The sequence below is a fragment of the Mustela nivalis genome, assembly GCF_964662115.1.
Source record: "Mustela nivalis genome assembly, chromosome: 8".
Classification (NCBI taxonomy): domain Eukaryota; kingdom Metazoa; phylum Chordata; class Mammalia; order Carnivora; family Mustelidae; genus Mustela; species Mustela nivalis.
In genome coordinates this window covers 74,582,462-74,596,497 of record NC_139027.1, presented here as the reverse complement: position 1 = coordinate 74,596,497, position 14,036 = coordinate 74,582,462, and the positions used below count along the sequence as shown (strand labels likewise).

Genomic DNA, 14,036 nt, shown 5'->3' with positions numbered 1-14,036 from the left:
GTTTTTGGCAGGGAGATGACGTCATGGCTCGGCCCTTAAAGGGGACCCGGGCAGAATCAAGGAGGTGTCTGAGAGTCACTTGTCCAGGAAAACTTCGTTCCTGAGTGGCAGCACCTGCGACCACGCTACTTCGTGAGCGCGTAGGCCCCGAGGAGGCAGGGTCTGGATATTTTACCCAGAGCGTTTCTTTACTGAGCACGGGGAGAATCCTTTTCCGTGGAAAAATTTCAGTTCTGTGGTAACTTGGTAGCTGGTGTTAGTCGAACACCTGCTATGTGTTTGCGGAGCCCTTCTACCTGTTTTACATAGATTATATGAAATCCTTGCACTAACGTTAGGTAGCTGTATTCTTATTCCCATTTTGCAGATGTGGGGACCGAGGGGCCTCACAACTCTGGAACTAGCCCGGGGGGTCTCCAGCCCGCAAAAGCTGGGGTCAGCTTGCTGGCAGCCTCCCGCCCCGCCGGGGTCTGCTGCCTCAGCGGTGCAAGGGATCGGGTCCCAAATTCATTTGCCAAACTGAGCCATAGTTAATTTGCTTCTCCTTAGAACTTTCCCCACTAAACTGTGAAATTAAATTGGGTGAAAGTGAAGCATATTGTACAGAAAAGTGCAGAAATCACATTTCAGTGAATTATTACAATGTGGGCACCCTTGTATAACCGTTACTGAGTTTAAGAACAGAGCATGACCAGCACCCCAGAAGCTACCTGCTTCCCTCAGTTGCTGCCCGGCTCCTCTTCGGAGGTGACTCCTTTCCAGAATTGTACCACCAAAGGTTAGTTTTGCATATTTAGGAACTTTATGCAAATGGGATAATAACTATGCACTCATAAAATGGGCCAGTGTGCAAACATTAAAAATAATGAAGTTTTATGTAATTTCATATGAAACACATCAGGACACAGGGCTAAGTCAAAGCAAAGAAAGCCAGACACAGTGCCCAGAATGTTACATGTGTGAGAGTCTGCAAAGAGTATATGAGGCAAGTTCAGGGCTCCTATGGGAAAGGGACCACTGGTAAATGTGGGTGAATGAAGGGAGAATTCTTTTTCTTTACAATATATATATATTTTTGGTATCGAATTGTGGTTTTTAAATAAATATTTTAAAGATAATAGACTTTATTGCCCAGCAATTACAACTTCTCAAACATGTACTTTTCTACATAATTTATTGTGAGGTGATCAATGTTAAATAAAATACTAATCTTCTTTTCTTTTCTTTTTTTTTTTTTTTGAAGATTTTATTTATTTATTTGACAGGCAGAGATTACAAGTAGGCAGAGAGGCAGGCAGAGAGAGAGAGGAGGAAGCAGGCTCCCTGGTCGCTGGGTCCCAGGACTCTGGGATCACGACCTTAGCTGAAGGCAGAGGCTTAACCCACTGAGCCACCCAGGCGCCCCAAAATACTAATTTTCATCATGTGTTTCAATTCATGGATTCTTGACCAATTCTTCATTTTTCCTTCCAACTGCATGCCTCTAGGGAATGAATTTTGACCAGGATAGTTTGGGACTTGAATATTCATCTGCAGCTACCTATATGCTCCTTACATGCAGTTGTGCTCCCAGTGGTTTTATCACAGCCATCCTGTGAGCAGTTTCTGGAAAACATCAGGATGACCTTCATTCATCTTCACCTCATAGGCTCTGTTGCACCTGGAGGAGCCCAGTGACAGGCCAGCAGATGCTGCTGCCCAGCCCACTTGGCCGACAGTGCCCCATGCACCCTCATCCTTTGGTGGCCTTGTGGAAAAGCGGTATTAAATTGTTTTTAACTTGTTCAGGTATATAATATTTTCCCCTCTTTTTTGTTGTTGTTGTTGTTGTTGTTGTTGTTGTTGTTGGAGAATACACACAATGTAAAATTTTCAGTCTTAACCATCTTTAAGTTGAGTGGTACTAAATACACTCATAATGTTGTGCAACCACTACCATCATCCATCTCCAGAACTCTTTTTATCTTGTAAAACTGCAACTTTGTACTTATTAAACAGTAACTCCCATTTCCTCTCCCCTCAGGCCAGGGCAACCATTGTTCTACTTTGTTTCTATGCATTTGGATACCTAGTGGAAGTGGAATCATATAATACTTACCCTTTTGTGACTAGCTTATTTATGGGGCATGTCCTCAGTATTCATCCATGTTGTAGCATGTGACAGGATTTCCTTTCTTTTTAAGGCTGAATAACATTCTATTGTATGAATATACCACATTTTGCTTATTCATTCATCTTTTGATGGACCTTGGGTTGCTTCCACATCTTAGCTACTGGGAATAACACTGCTATGAACACGGGTGTGTAAATGCCTCTTTAAAACTCTGCTTTCAATTCTTTGGCACATATAGCCACATGTGGGCTTGCTAGATCATATGGTAATTCTATTTTTACTTTTTTGAGGAACAACCATGCTGTTTTCCATAGCAGCTGCACCATTTTATATTCCTAACAACAGCCCAAGAGGGTTCTAGTGTCTCCACAGTTTCATCAGCACTTGTTATTTTCTGGTTTTGTTTTTGTTTTTGTTTTTAGCAGCCAACATGATGGGTTTAAGATGGTATCTCATCATCGTTTTGATTTGCGTTGCTGTAATGATTTGTGATGTTGAGCATTTTTTCATGTGCTTATTGGCCATTTATATATCTTCTTTGGAGCAATGTCAATTCAAATCTTTTGTCAACTTCTGAATCAATTATTTGTTGTTGAGTTTTAGGAGCTCTCTATGCATTCTGGATATTAATCCTTTATCAGATATTCGCAAATATTTCCCCTCATTCTGTGGATTGCCTTTTTACTCTGTTAATCGTGTAGTCTGATGCACAAATTTTTTGCATTTTCAGGAAGCCTAATTTGTCTATCTTTGTTGTTGTTGCCTTTGTCTTTGGTTTCATAGCTGAGAAATCATCACCAAATCCAATGTCCTGAAGCTTTTGTCCTGTTTCATTTTTTAAAAAATTTAAAAATATTATTTATTTATTTATTAGAGAGGGAGAGAGAGAGAATGAGCGTGAGTGCTCATTTGCACATGAGCCGGGGGAGGGGCAGAGGGAAAGGCAGTCTCCCTGTTGAGGAGAGCCCACCAAGGGCTGGATCCCAGGACCCTGAGATCATGACCTGAGCTGAAGTCAGATGCTTAACTGACTGAGCCACCCAGTCACTTTTCCCTGTTTTATTTTAAGGATTTTATAGTTTTAGTTCTTAATATTTAAGTCTTTTTACCCATTTTGAGTTTTTTGTATGTTGTGTTGGGTAACAGTCCACTTTCATTCTTTTGCATGTGGATATTCAGTTTCCCCAGTACCACTTGTTGAAAAGACTGTCCTTTTCGCATTGAATGGTTTTGGTACTCTGGTCAGAAATCATTTGACCATATATGTGAGGGCTTATTTCTGGGCTCTCTATTCTAGTCTGCTAGTCTGTAGCCTTTAAGATATATTGCTTTTTATGGGACGCCTGGGTGGCTCAGTTGATTAAGCGGCTGCCTTCGGCTCAGGTCATGATCCCAGCGTCCTGGGATGGAGTCCCACATCAGGCTCCTTGTTTGGAGGGGGGTCTGCTTCTCCTTCTGCCTCTGCCTACCACTCTGTCTGCCTGTGCTTGCTCTTGCTTCTCTCTCTATGACAAATAAATAAAATAAAATCTTAAAAAAAAAAAAGATATATTGCTTTTTAAATGAAGTAAAAAAACTGAAGTGAAAAAGTATCTGCATGACAAACAGCCAAGCATTTATGAAAGAAGTGCTTGGGTTCTGCTTGCAAAGAAACTCCATGAACCTGGGCAGCTGGGGCAACAGTGCTGAGGGAGGAGTGCCTGAAAGGGGCCCCCAAAATACATGTTAGCTATACAGCAAACCCAGCTACAGGGGCAGGATTGTCAATTATTCCCTGAGATAACCACGAAGAGGAAAAGCTCAGAAACCTTACTTTGGACAAGGAAAGGAACAAAAAGAAAGAAACACAGGGAGGGGCAGGAGAGAGTCATAAGGTGAGAGAATCCCCCAAACCCGCAAGGCCAGCCATTCCCTCCTTGCTTCTTCTGGCTCCTCTCAGCATCTCCCCCATTTCTTACCTGAATGTCTCTCTAGCACTTAGAGTCCTTTAATCTTCTCAATGTCAGTATTTTCCTCATACCCACATTACTAATAAAGTAGCCAATGCAGGTCAGTTCTCAGCATACATGGAGGAACCATCAGATAGGTCTTTGGGGACTTCCTGAGAGATAGAGAGAATGGAATGTTCTATGCCTCATGTCACCTCCTCATCCTTTCTACTACAGGCACCCATCTGAGGCCACTAATGATTAGAGAAAAATTAGTGATCAAACAAAACTATTAAGGAAACACTGTCAACTAAATTAACTCTGAAAATTGGATGAGTTCTTGCTGTAGCCTGAGTACTTCCCTTGAGTGTTGGATTTCCTTTTAAGATCTTATCTTATTATTACCTTGGGAACCTAGGGTGGAAGGTTGGGGTGAACTGAAGAGTCAGATGCCTTGGTGTAATTGGCCATCTTCAAATCAGAACCTTATCATTTTGTTTCATTTTTGTATATCTCACAGGTGAAAGCATAGGGTCACCTTGTTATACATTGTATTTTCTTATGCTCTGTGAAAACACAAATGACATATAGTAAACTGCAAACTGCATGTATATAAAGAGGGCAGTTTTGTGAGTTTTGATGCATATGAACACACCATGAAACCGTTTTCCCAATCAGGATAATGAAGATATCCATTGCCCTGCAGTTCATCATGCACCTTGGTAATCCCTTCCTTTCCTCCCATTTCCACCCCTTTATCCTTGGACAAGCAGTAGCCAGAACTTCCTGTACTATAGATTTATTGTCATTTTCTGGAATTTTCTATTGTATATGATTACACAGGCATAATACAGTATTTATATATTTAAATATGTAGAATGAATTATAATATAGTGACATGTTAAGTTGTATGGAAATGGACTACATAAGTGGGCTTATCTGTATGTATTTCTTTTGTTGTCTAACTTCTTTCACTCAGCATATGTATTTTGAGATTGTTTCATGTTACTGCATGCAACGTGTTTGTTACTTTTAAGTGTTTAGTAATTTTAATTATTTATTTTAATTTTAATTTTAATTTATTTATTTGACAGAGAGCCAGAGAGCAGAAGCAGGGGGAGCTATAGGCAGAGGGAGAGGGAGAAGCAGACTTCCTGCTGAGCAAGGATACCGATGTGGGTCTGGATTCCCTGGGAACATGACCTGAGCCAAAGGCAGACACTTAACTGACTGAGCCACCCAAGTGCCCCTATTTTATTTTTTTAAGATTTTATTATTATTATTATTTTGACACAGAGGGAGAGAGAGCGAGAGAGCAAAAGGAGGAGAGTGGCAGGCAGAGGGAGAGGGAGAAGCAAGAAGCAGGCTTCCTAGAGCAGGGATCCTGATTAGGGGCTTGATCCCAGGACTCTGGAATCATGAACTGAGCTGAAGGCAGATGCTTAACTGACTGAGCCACCCAGGTATCCCCTGAGCATCTATTCATGTACTCACTTGTCATCCATACGTCTTTTTCAGTAAAGTGTCTTCAACTCTCAATCCCATTTTTAAATTGGTTGTCTATTTATTATTATTATTTTTAAAAAGAGTTTATTTATTTGAGAGAGCACCAGAGAGCTCAAGTGGAGGGGAGAGGCAGAGGCAGGCTCCCTTGGAGCAGGAGCCCAATGTGGGACTCCATCCCAGGATCCCAGGGTAATGACCTGAGCTGAAGGCAGGCGAGGGGCAGAGGGAGAGAGAAAATATTAAAATGGCTCCACACCCAGGCTGGAGCCCCATGTAGGGCTCTATGTCACCACCCTGAGATCATGACCTAAGCTGCAGTGAAGAATCTGAGGCTTAACCAACTGAGCCACCCAGGTGACCCTCCTCTTTCTTTTCTAATTCATATGCCTTTCATTTCTTTTTATTGCCTTATTGCATGAGTGGGCCTTTAGAACACTGTTGAATGAAAGTGGTGAGAATGATATTTTTGCACTGATCCTGAGATTAGGGAGACAGCATTTTGCTATGATATATGTTACTTGAGATTTTTTATAGATGTCTTTTATCAAACTGAGAAAAGTTCCCTTTATTATTTTTTAAAAAAGATTTTATTTATTTATTTGACAGAGAGATTAATCATAAGTAGGCAGAGAGGTGGCAGAAAGAAAGGGGGAAGCAGGCCCCCTGCTGAGCAGAGTGCCTTCTAGATGTGGGGCTCAATCCTAGGACCCTGAGATTATACCCTATGGCAGAGGCAAAGGCCCAACCCACTGAGCCACCCAGGAGCCCCAGAGAAAGTTCCCTTTATTTTACAGCAATGAGAGTTTTATCCTAAATGGATGTTTTTTGACTTTTGTCAAGTGCTTTTTCTGCATCTAATGTGTTGATCATATGATTTTTCTGTTAATGTGATGAATTACAGTTATCTATTTTTGAATGTTCAAGCAAACTTGCATTCCTGGGATAAAACACACTTAGTTGTGGTATGTCACTATTTGAAAAACACTGTTGGATTCAATTTGCTAAAATTTTGTTAAGAATTCTTACATCGGGCGCCTGGGCGGCTCAGTGGGTTAAAGCCTCTGCCTTCGGCTTGGGTCATGATCCCAGGGTCCTGGGACCGAGCCCCACCTCGGGCTCTCTGCTTGGCAGGGAGCCTGCTTCCTCCTCTCTCTCTCTCTGCCTGCCTCTCTGCTGACTTGCAAATAAATAAAGAAAATCTTAAAAAAAAAAAGAATTCTTACATCTTCTGGGTGACTGGGTGACTCTGTCAGTTAAGCATCTGCTTTTGGCTCAGGTCATGATCCTAGGGTTCTGGGATCGAGCCCCACGTTGGGCTCCCTGCTCAGTGGGAATCTCTCTCAAATAAGTAAATAAATATTTAGAAAAAAGGTTCTTGCATCTTTTATGAAAGATATGGGCCTGTAGTTTTCTTTTATTATAATATCTTTGTCTGGTTTGGTATCAGGATAATGCTGGTCTCACAGAATGAATTAAGAAGTATTTCCTCAGTTTCAACTTTCCAGAAGTTTGTATAGAGTTGATGGTATTTATGCCTTAAATATTGGTAGAGTTAACCAGTGAAGCCATCGACTTCGAGTTTTCTTTGTGGGAAAGTTTCTACCCACAAATTCAGTTTCTGTAATATAGAGCTTTTTCTTTTCTAGAAAGAAAAGCAATTTCTTTTTTGTAGAGCTATTTAGGTTATTTATTTTTTCTCTTTTTTAAAAAATATTTTATTTATTTATTTGACAAAGAGAGACACAGAGAGAGAGGGAACACAACAAGAGGGAGTGGGAGAGGGAGAAGCAGGCAGCCCTATAAGGGGCTTTATCCCAGGGCCCTGGGATCATGACCTGAGCTTAATGACTGAGCCACCCAGGTGCCCCTATTTATTTTTCTTGAGCAAGTTCTGTTTGTATCTTTCAAGGACTCTGTGCATTTTATCTAACTTGTAGAATCTATTGGCAAAATGTTGTTCATAATATAATGTCATTTTCCTTTAACATCTGTAGTATCTGTAGTGATGTCTACTCTCTCATTCCTGATATTGGTTGGTAATGGTTGTCTTCTGTCTTTTCCCCCTCATCTGTCTGGCAAGAGGTTTATCTATTTTATTGATTTTCTCAAAGAACCAGCTTTTGGTTTCACTGTTTTTTTTTTTTTCAGTGGTTTTTGAATTATTAAAAGAAAAATAGGGCACCTGGGTGGCTCAATCAGTTAAGTTCCTGCCTTCAGCTCAGATCATGATCTCAGAGTCCTGGGATTGAGCCCCACACTGGGTTCCCTGCTCAGCAAGGAGTCGGTTATCGTTTCCCTCTCCCTCTGCTTCTCCACCTTGTTCATGCTCTCTTTCTCTCCTAAATAAATGAATAAAAAATCTTTAAAAAAGGTAACAATAACAACAATAAACAAAGAAGAATGTGTGACAGAGACATATGTGGTCTGTGGAGCCCCAAATATTTTGTCTTTGGCTTTTTATAGAAAAAGTTTATTGACTCCTCCTCTAGACCTGGATGACTGCATAATTATAGATGTTTTCCCTTCATGCCTAGATACTCAACAAATCCTGGAACTAAGATAAATGAGGCAGAAAAAGTCTAATGATCACTTAAAGGTAAGTGCTCTAGTATGTACTTAGGTTGCAAAGCAGCCTGAATTCTGTTCCTCTGGTGATGTGAACCAATGCAAGGGAAGGGAAGGTGTAAATGGGAAAGGAGGTGGTGAAGATTCCTCAAATAGTGCTCACTGGGAGTCAACATAAAATTCACCCTTTTATTTATTTTTTTTAAAGATTTTTATTTATTTATTTGACAGACAGAGATCACAAGAAGTCAGAGAGGCAGGCAGAGAGAGAGAGGAGGAAGCAGGCTCCCTGCTGAGCAGAGAGCTTGATTTGGGGCTCAATCCCAGGACCCCAGGATCATGACCTGAGCCGAAGGCAGAGGCTTTAACCCACTGAGCCACTCAGGCGTCCCTTGTGAAGATATTTTAGAGAAGTAATTTTTATGGGGCTGCCATTACCTAATGCTATGGGTTGAATTGTATCCCCTTTCCTAAATTTATGTTGATATCCTTGCCCATGGTACCTAAGAATATGGCTTTATTTGGGCTATCTTTACAGAGGCAATCAAGTTAGAATGAAGTTATCAGGGTGGGTCCTAAGCCCATATGACTTGTATCATTATAAGAAGAGGAAATTTGGACACATATACATGTGGAGGAAAGAGAATGTGAGGATGGAGGGTGAAGACAACTATTCACAAGCCAAGAGGAGAGGCCTCAGTAAGGACCAATGCTGCTGACACCTTGATCTTGGACTTCTAGCTTCCAGAAGTATGAAACAATAGATGTCTATTATTTAAGTGCTCCTTCCCTCATTTTGTGGTGCTTTTTAAAAAAAATTTTATTTATTTATTTTACAGAGAGAGATCACAAATAGACAGAGAGGCAGGCAGAGAGAGAGAGAGGGAAGCAGGCTCCCTGCTGAGCAGAGAGCCTGATGTGGAACTCGATCCCAGGACCCTGAGATCATGACCTGAGCTGAAGGCAGCAGCTTAACCCACTGAGCCACCCAGGCGCCCTGTGGTGCTTTTTTTATGGCAGTCCCCACAAAGTAATGCCTGAGTCAGTCAGAATTCTGCTGTTTAACTTTTTGTGTAACTTTTTGTCCCCTAAAGACCTCTTTAGTCCCAGACTGCATATAGTGCATGAGCTTAAAGGCTAAAGGTCAGGGCTGGCTACATAATTTGTGGGATCCAGTGTAAAATAAAAATGCAAGAAAAAATGTGCAGTTAAAGGTGCTAAAATATAAAGACTTTTTCTTTAAAAATAGTTTAATATTGGGACACCTGGGTGGCTCAGTCAGTTAAGTGTCTGCCTTCAGCTCAGGTTATGATCCCAAGGTCCAGGGATCGAGTCTTGGATCAAATCTTGCATTGGGCTCCCTTCTCATCAGGGGGCCTACTTCTCTTTCTGCCCACTGTTTCCCTGCTTGTGCTCTCTCTCTGACAAATGAATAAACAAAAATTTTTTAAAAAGTTTAATATTTATAAAACATAGTAGGGGAAACAGTGGTACACATGTGACAACATCAACTTATACTTCTGTTTGTATTTTCAGAGTTATAATCATATACATATATATTTTAGATTTTATTTATTTATTTGAGGGAGGGAATGAGAGAGAGAGTGAGCGCGCACACGAGTGGGGTATGGGGAGAAGGAAAAGCAGACTCCCTGCAGAGCAGGGAGCCTGATGCGGGACTCCATCTCAGGACCCTGGGATCATGACCTGAGCCACAGACAGTTAACTGACTGAGTCACCCAGGTGCCCTAGAGTTAGAATCATACATAATACATATGTAATACAATAAATAACAATACTTTCCTAATGTGCTATCTTGATTTAGCATGGATTTTTCTGGCTACACTAGCTGATCTATGTTTGTGTGTGTATGCGTATGTGTGCTTTTAAAGTAATCTCCACATTCGGCATGGGGCTCAAACTCACAACCCCAAGATCAAGAGTCACATGCTCCACTGACTGAGCCAGCCAGGTGGCCCTCACTTAAGCTGATGAAGTTGATTTTTCTGTCATGTACAACTTAAGAGTCCTGGTTAATATCCTCCTATCTTTAGGCTACAGTGCACACAGGATGGAGGAAGGCACTTCAGAGCCAAAGGAAGTAGGTGGAAATCCTATTTCCTTCGGGCGGCCAGTGGCTCCTGTCCTCAGACACCAAGCCCTCCCCCAATCCCTTGTAGAACTGCCCCCCACCTTGCTTCTTGGTGTGACTTCACAGACCTCCTGGTTCCGCAGTATCCTGGAGCTCGAGGCAATTATGGCTGAAGGATTTCAGGAGATACACGGACTATGGCAAAGAAGAGAGGAGCAGAGACACTCTTCTTTGTTCTCTTCCTGGACTATTGGCAAGGTACAGAGCTCTGCCCTCTCAAAGGTCCTCTCACAAGTGTAGTATGGCAGATACCCAAGTAAGAGACTCAGTGTGAACCTAATTAGGCAGGGATAGTGTCCTCCTCCAGGTGGAATGGTGAACACAGGATTTCTCTCCACCTCTACCTTCCTTACCTCCTGAATTTACCATAAGACTTCTTGCTCAGAAGCAGGTAACTTTAACATTTTTCCTGACTGAAGCTTTCTCAAAAGACCTCTGTGGGAGGGTAGCCCATAGGCACCAAGCTTTTTGTTATAAAAATTTTCAAAAATATACAAAAGTAGAAAGATTTGTATGAACCTCTATGCACTAATTAGGCAAATCTTGTTTCATCTATCCCCTCATATAAACACACACACACATAAACGCACACACACATTTTAAAAATAGCTTTATTGAGATATAATTCACATAACATAAAATTCACCCTTTTATTTATTTCTTAAAAGATTATTTATTTATTTATTTATTTAACAGACAGAGATCGCAAGTAGGCAGAGAGGCAGGCAGAAAGAGATTGGAGGAAACAGGCTCCCTGGCAAGCAGAGTACCTATGTCGGGCTCTATTCCAGGACCCTGGGATCATGACCTGAGCCGAAGGCAGAGGCCTTAACCCACTGAGCCACCCAGGTGCCCCAAAAGTTCACCCTTTTAAATAAATAATTCAGTGCTTTTTAGTATATTCACAGAATTGTGAATCACCATTGCTTAATTTAATTTAATTTAATTTATTTTTTAAAAGATTTTATTTAGGGGCGCCTGGGTGGCTTAGTGGGTTAAAGCCTCTGCCTTCAGCTTGGGTCATGATCCCGGGGTCCTGAAATTGAGCCCTGCATCAGGCTCTCTGCTCAGTGGGGAGCCTGCTTCCCTTCCTCTCTCTCTGCCTGCCCCTCTGTCTACTTGTGATCTCTGTCAAATAAATAAATAAAATCTTTAAAAAAATGAATTTATTTATTTATTTGCCAGAAAGAGAGAGAGAGAGAGAGAAAGAGTGAGCACAAGCAGGGAGAGCAGCAGGCAGAGGGAGAAGCAGACTCTACGCTGAGCAAGGAGCCCAACATGGTGCTTGATCCCAGGACACTGAGCCGAAGGCAGACGCTCAGCTGACTGAGCCACCCAGGCATCCTGACACTGCTTAATTTTATTAATGTTAATTTTTAACATTTTCATCACTCCAGAAATACTGTCACTCTCACCAGCTTTCATGCCCCATTCCTTCTTTCCCACAGCCCCTAGCAACCACTCACGTATTGACTGCTCTATAGAGTTGTCTCCTCTGGATATTTTGTATATGGAATCACACAGCATGTGATCTTCTGTGACTGGCTTCTTTTGTGTAATAGGTTTCATGGTTCAGTCACACTGTAGCCTGTGTCAGTATTTCAATTCTTTCTGTGGCCCGACAATATTCCCTTGCATGCCTATGCCACAGTTGGGTCATTTCCACTTTTTAGCTATCTGAATAATGCTGTTGTGAATATTTTAGGAACATAGATTTTTCAAGTGAATACTTGATTTACATCCTCTATTTTAGGATTTTACTGCGTTTGGAACTATTTTTGATATTTACTAAACTAATTGGCTGATAGCATTCTGGCAAATTCTCTCTGTATAAAGATACTAGGCCTGTGGAGCAAAGCAAAAAGGACAGGAGGTACATCATACAAATTGTCCATTGGGGGTGACATCAGGAAAAGGGGGGAATGTGACTACTCTTTATCAGGGCACTTTAAAAACCAAAGGGTTTTGGGAACAAACGTTTTATTGCTTGGGCTTTCTTCCACTGCCACAGTATTGATTCTTTTTTTTTTTTTTTTTTTAAAGATTTTATTTATTTGACAGGCAGAGATCACAAGTAGACAGAGAGGCAGGCAGAGAGAGGTGTGTGTGTGTGGGGGGGAGCAGGCTCTCCGCTGAGCAGAGAGCCCAATGCAGGGCTTGATCCCAGGACCCTGGGACTATGATAGAGGCTTTAACCCACAAGCCACCCAGGCAGGCACCCCCCTCCCCCCCTGCCCATATTGATTCTTAATGATTCACTAATGTCTCAGCAAAAGAGATCTTTTTATTTCTTTCATTTACCAAAGAGCCATCAGACCTGGAAGCAATGTCTATGTACTATTGCCAGTTTTTGTGTAGAGCTGAAAGCCTCCATGAGCACACATTACCAATGGCTATGCAGATTTTCTGCCAGGAAACCAGGTGAGAATCAGCATTGCCACTGGTTGTAAGAAGTTCAAATTCTTCCAGATACTTTATGAATGCTGGGGCACTCAGTGGGTGGGTGCTATGGCCCTAACAACACTTCATTAGGGGATAGATGTCTCTTCCTTGGTGGTTTTCTTAATCCCCTGGGGCTGCAGAAAGGACTGGCCTTGACCTGTCACAACATCCATAAAGAGAAAGCCTGAAAATATAGTTAAAAATATGAGTTGCTGTAGTTTTTTTTTTTTTTTTTTTTAGCATAGTTAATCCATATCCTTGATGTGGCCACCTGAGTGTCGGCAGTCTTGAAATCAGTCCATGGCATCCTAGGGGAGACTGTTGACCCAGTACTCTTCCATTTATACCTTCCTTTGTTTATTCATCAGTGACAACATCAGGAATTCCTTGTGCTTATCAAACAGCTCAGGTAGGGGTGGCCTGAGGTCCTCTGAATCCCCTCCAAACATAGACCCTTGTGTGGATTAGTGCAGCATACTCAGCAGTGTTGTTCCCTGTCCTCCCAAACAAGAAGGCATCCCATTTCCAAGATGGTCAAAGTCATGGCTTGTTGGCATAATTTCCTATGGAGGGGAAAGTGTTTGTTGAGGTGTCCATCTGTGTTTGCTCCTCTCCAAAACTGAGCACCGAGCACAGCCATGCTTGGATCCAGTGTTTCTTCTTGCTGGTCATTGTAGTTCCTAACACCGGTGTGTGATAAGGGGAGAGCACGTTTCTGTCCACAGATGACATCAGCAAATTTCATCTCAGCCCCTCCTCACAGGTCTCTTATGGTTGGCGCCTTTCCTACCAGTCTCAGATGGGAAAACCAAGTCCCTCAGAACTTCACTGCCCGAGATCATAAGGCACTCAGAGGGTGGACTAGAACCCAAGTTCGGTGCTCTTCCTCCTAGAGCAGGTAAAGTGTGTGGTGCTTCTCTGGAAACACCATGTAAAAAAGTAGAGATTTAAAAAGATTTCATGTCGGTCCAAGGAATGATTTAATCACAGCTAAGGTTTATTTTCTCCACAGGTTCAAATACTGAAATTTCATCAAGTTCAAAAAATACGGATGAAGGTTTGGCTAAAATATTTGGTAAGTACCTCCCTAGTGTGAAGCTACCCTACTGTTCGAAAGAGTCTCAGCCTTCTCGAGGGTCATCTCTCAGCTAACCCTATGTTTTGACGGGAGGGAAAGTGCTGGCGTTGACGCTGCAGCAAGTTCTTTAAAGAGTCAGAGTCCCAGGAAATTAGGAAAGTATGGAAGGTAAACACTTGGCAAGGATTCCGGTCCTCAGAGAGAGCTCCGTGCAGCAGAGCAGGACTACCACATGGGAATTATTTCAGGTGC

General features: G+C 41.9%; 1 protein-coding gene across 1 annotated transcript in view; it reads left to right on the top strand.

The window, feature by feature from the left end:
- The first annotated feature begins 43 nt into the window (after positions 1 to 43).
- The window catches only part of LOC309872562 (uncharacterized protein C2orf92), a 41,055-nt gene continuing 27,062 nt past the window's right edge, over positions 44 to 14,036 (top strand). Inside the window, exons 1-4 of the mRNA XM_082746906.1 lie at positions 44 to 778; positions 8,082 to 8,143; positions 10,331 to 10,462; positions 13,457 to 13,604. Of these exons, the coding sequence (XP_082603032.1) occupies positions 8,111 to 8,143; positions 10,331 to 10,462; positions 13,457 to 13,604 (313 nt within the window). The 5' untranslated portion in view covers positions 44 to 778; positions 8,082 to 8,110. The remainder of the gene's footprint in view (positions 779 to 8,081; positions 8,144 to 10,330; positions 10,463 to 13,456; positions 13,605 to 14,036) is intronic.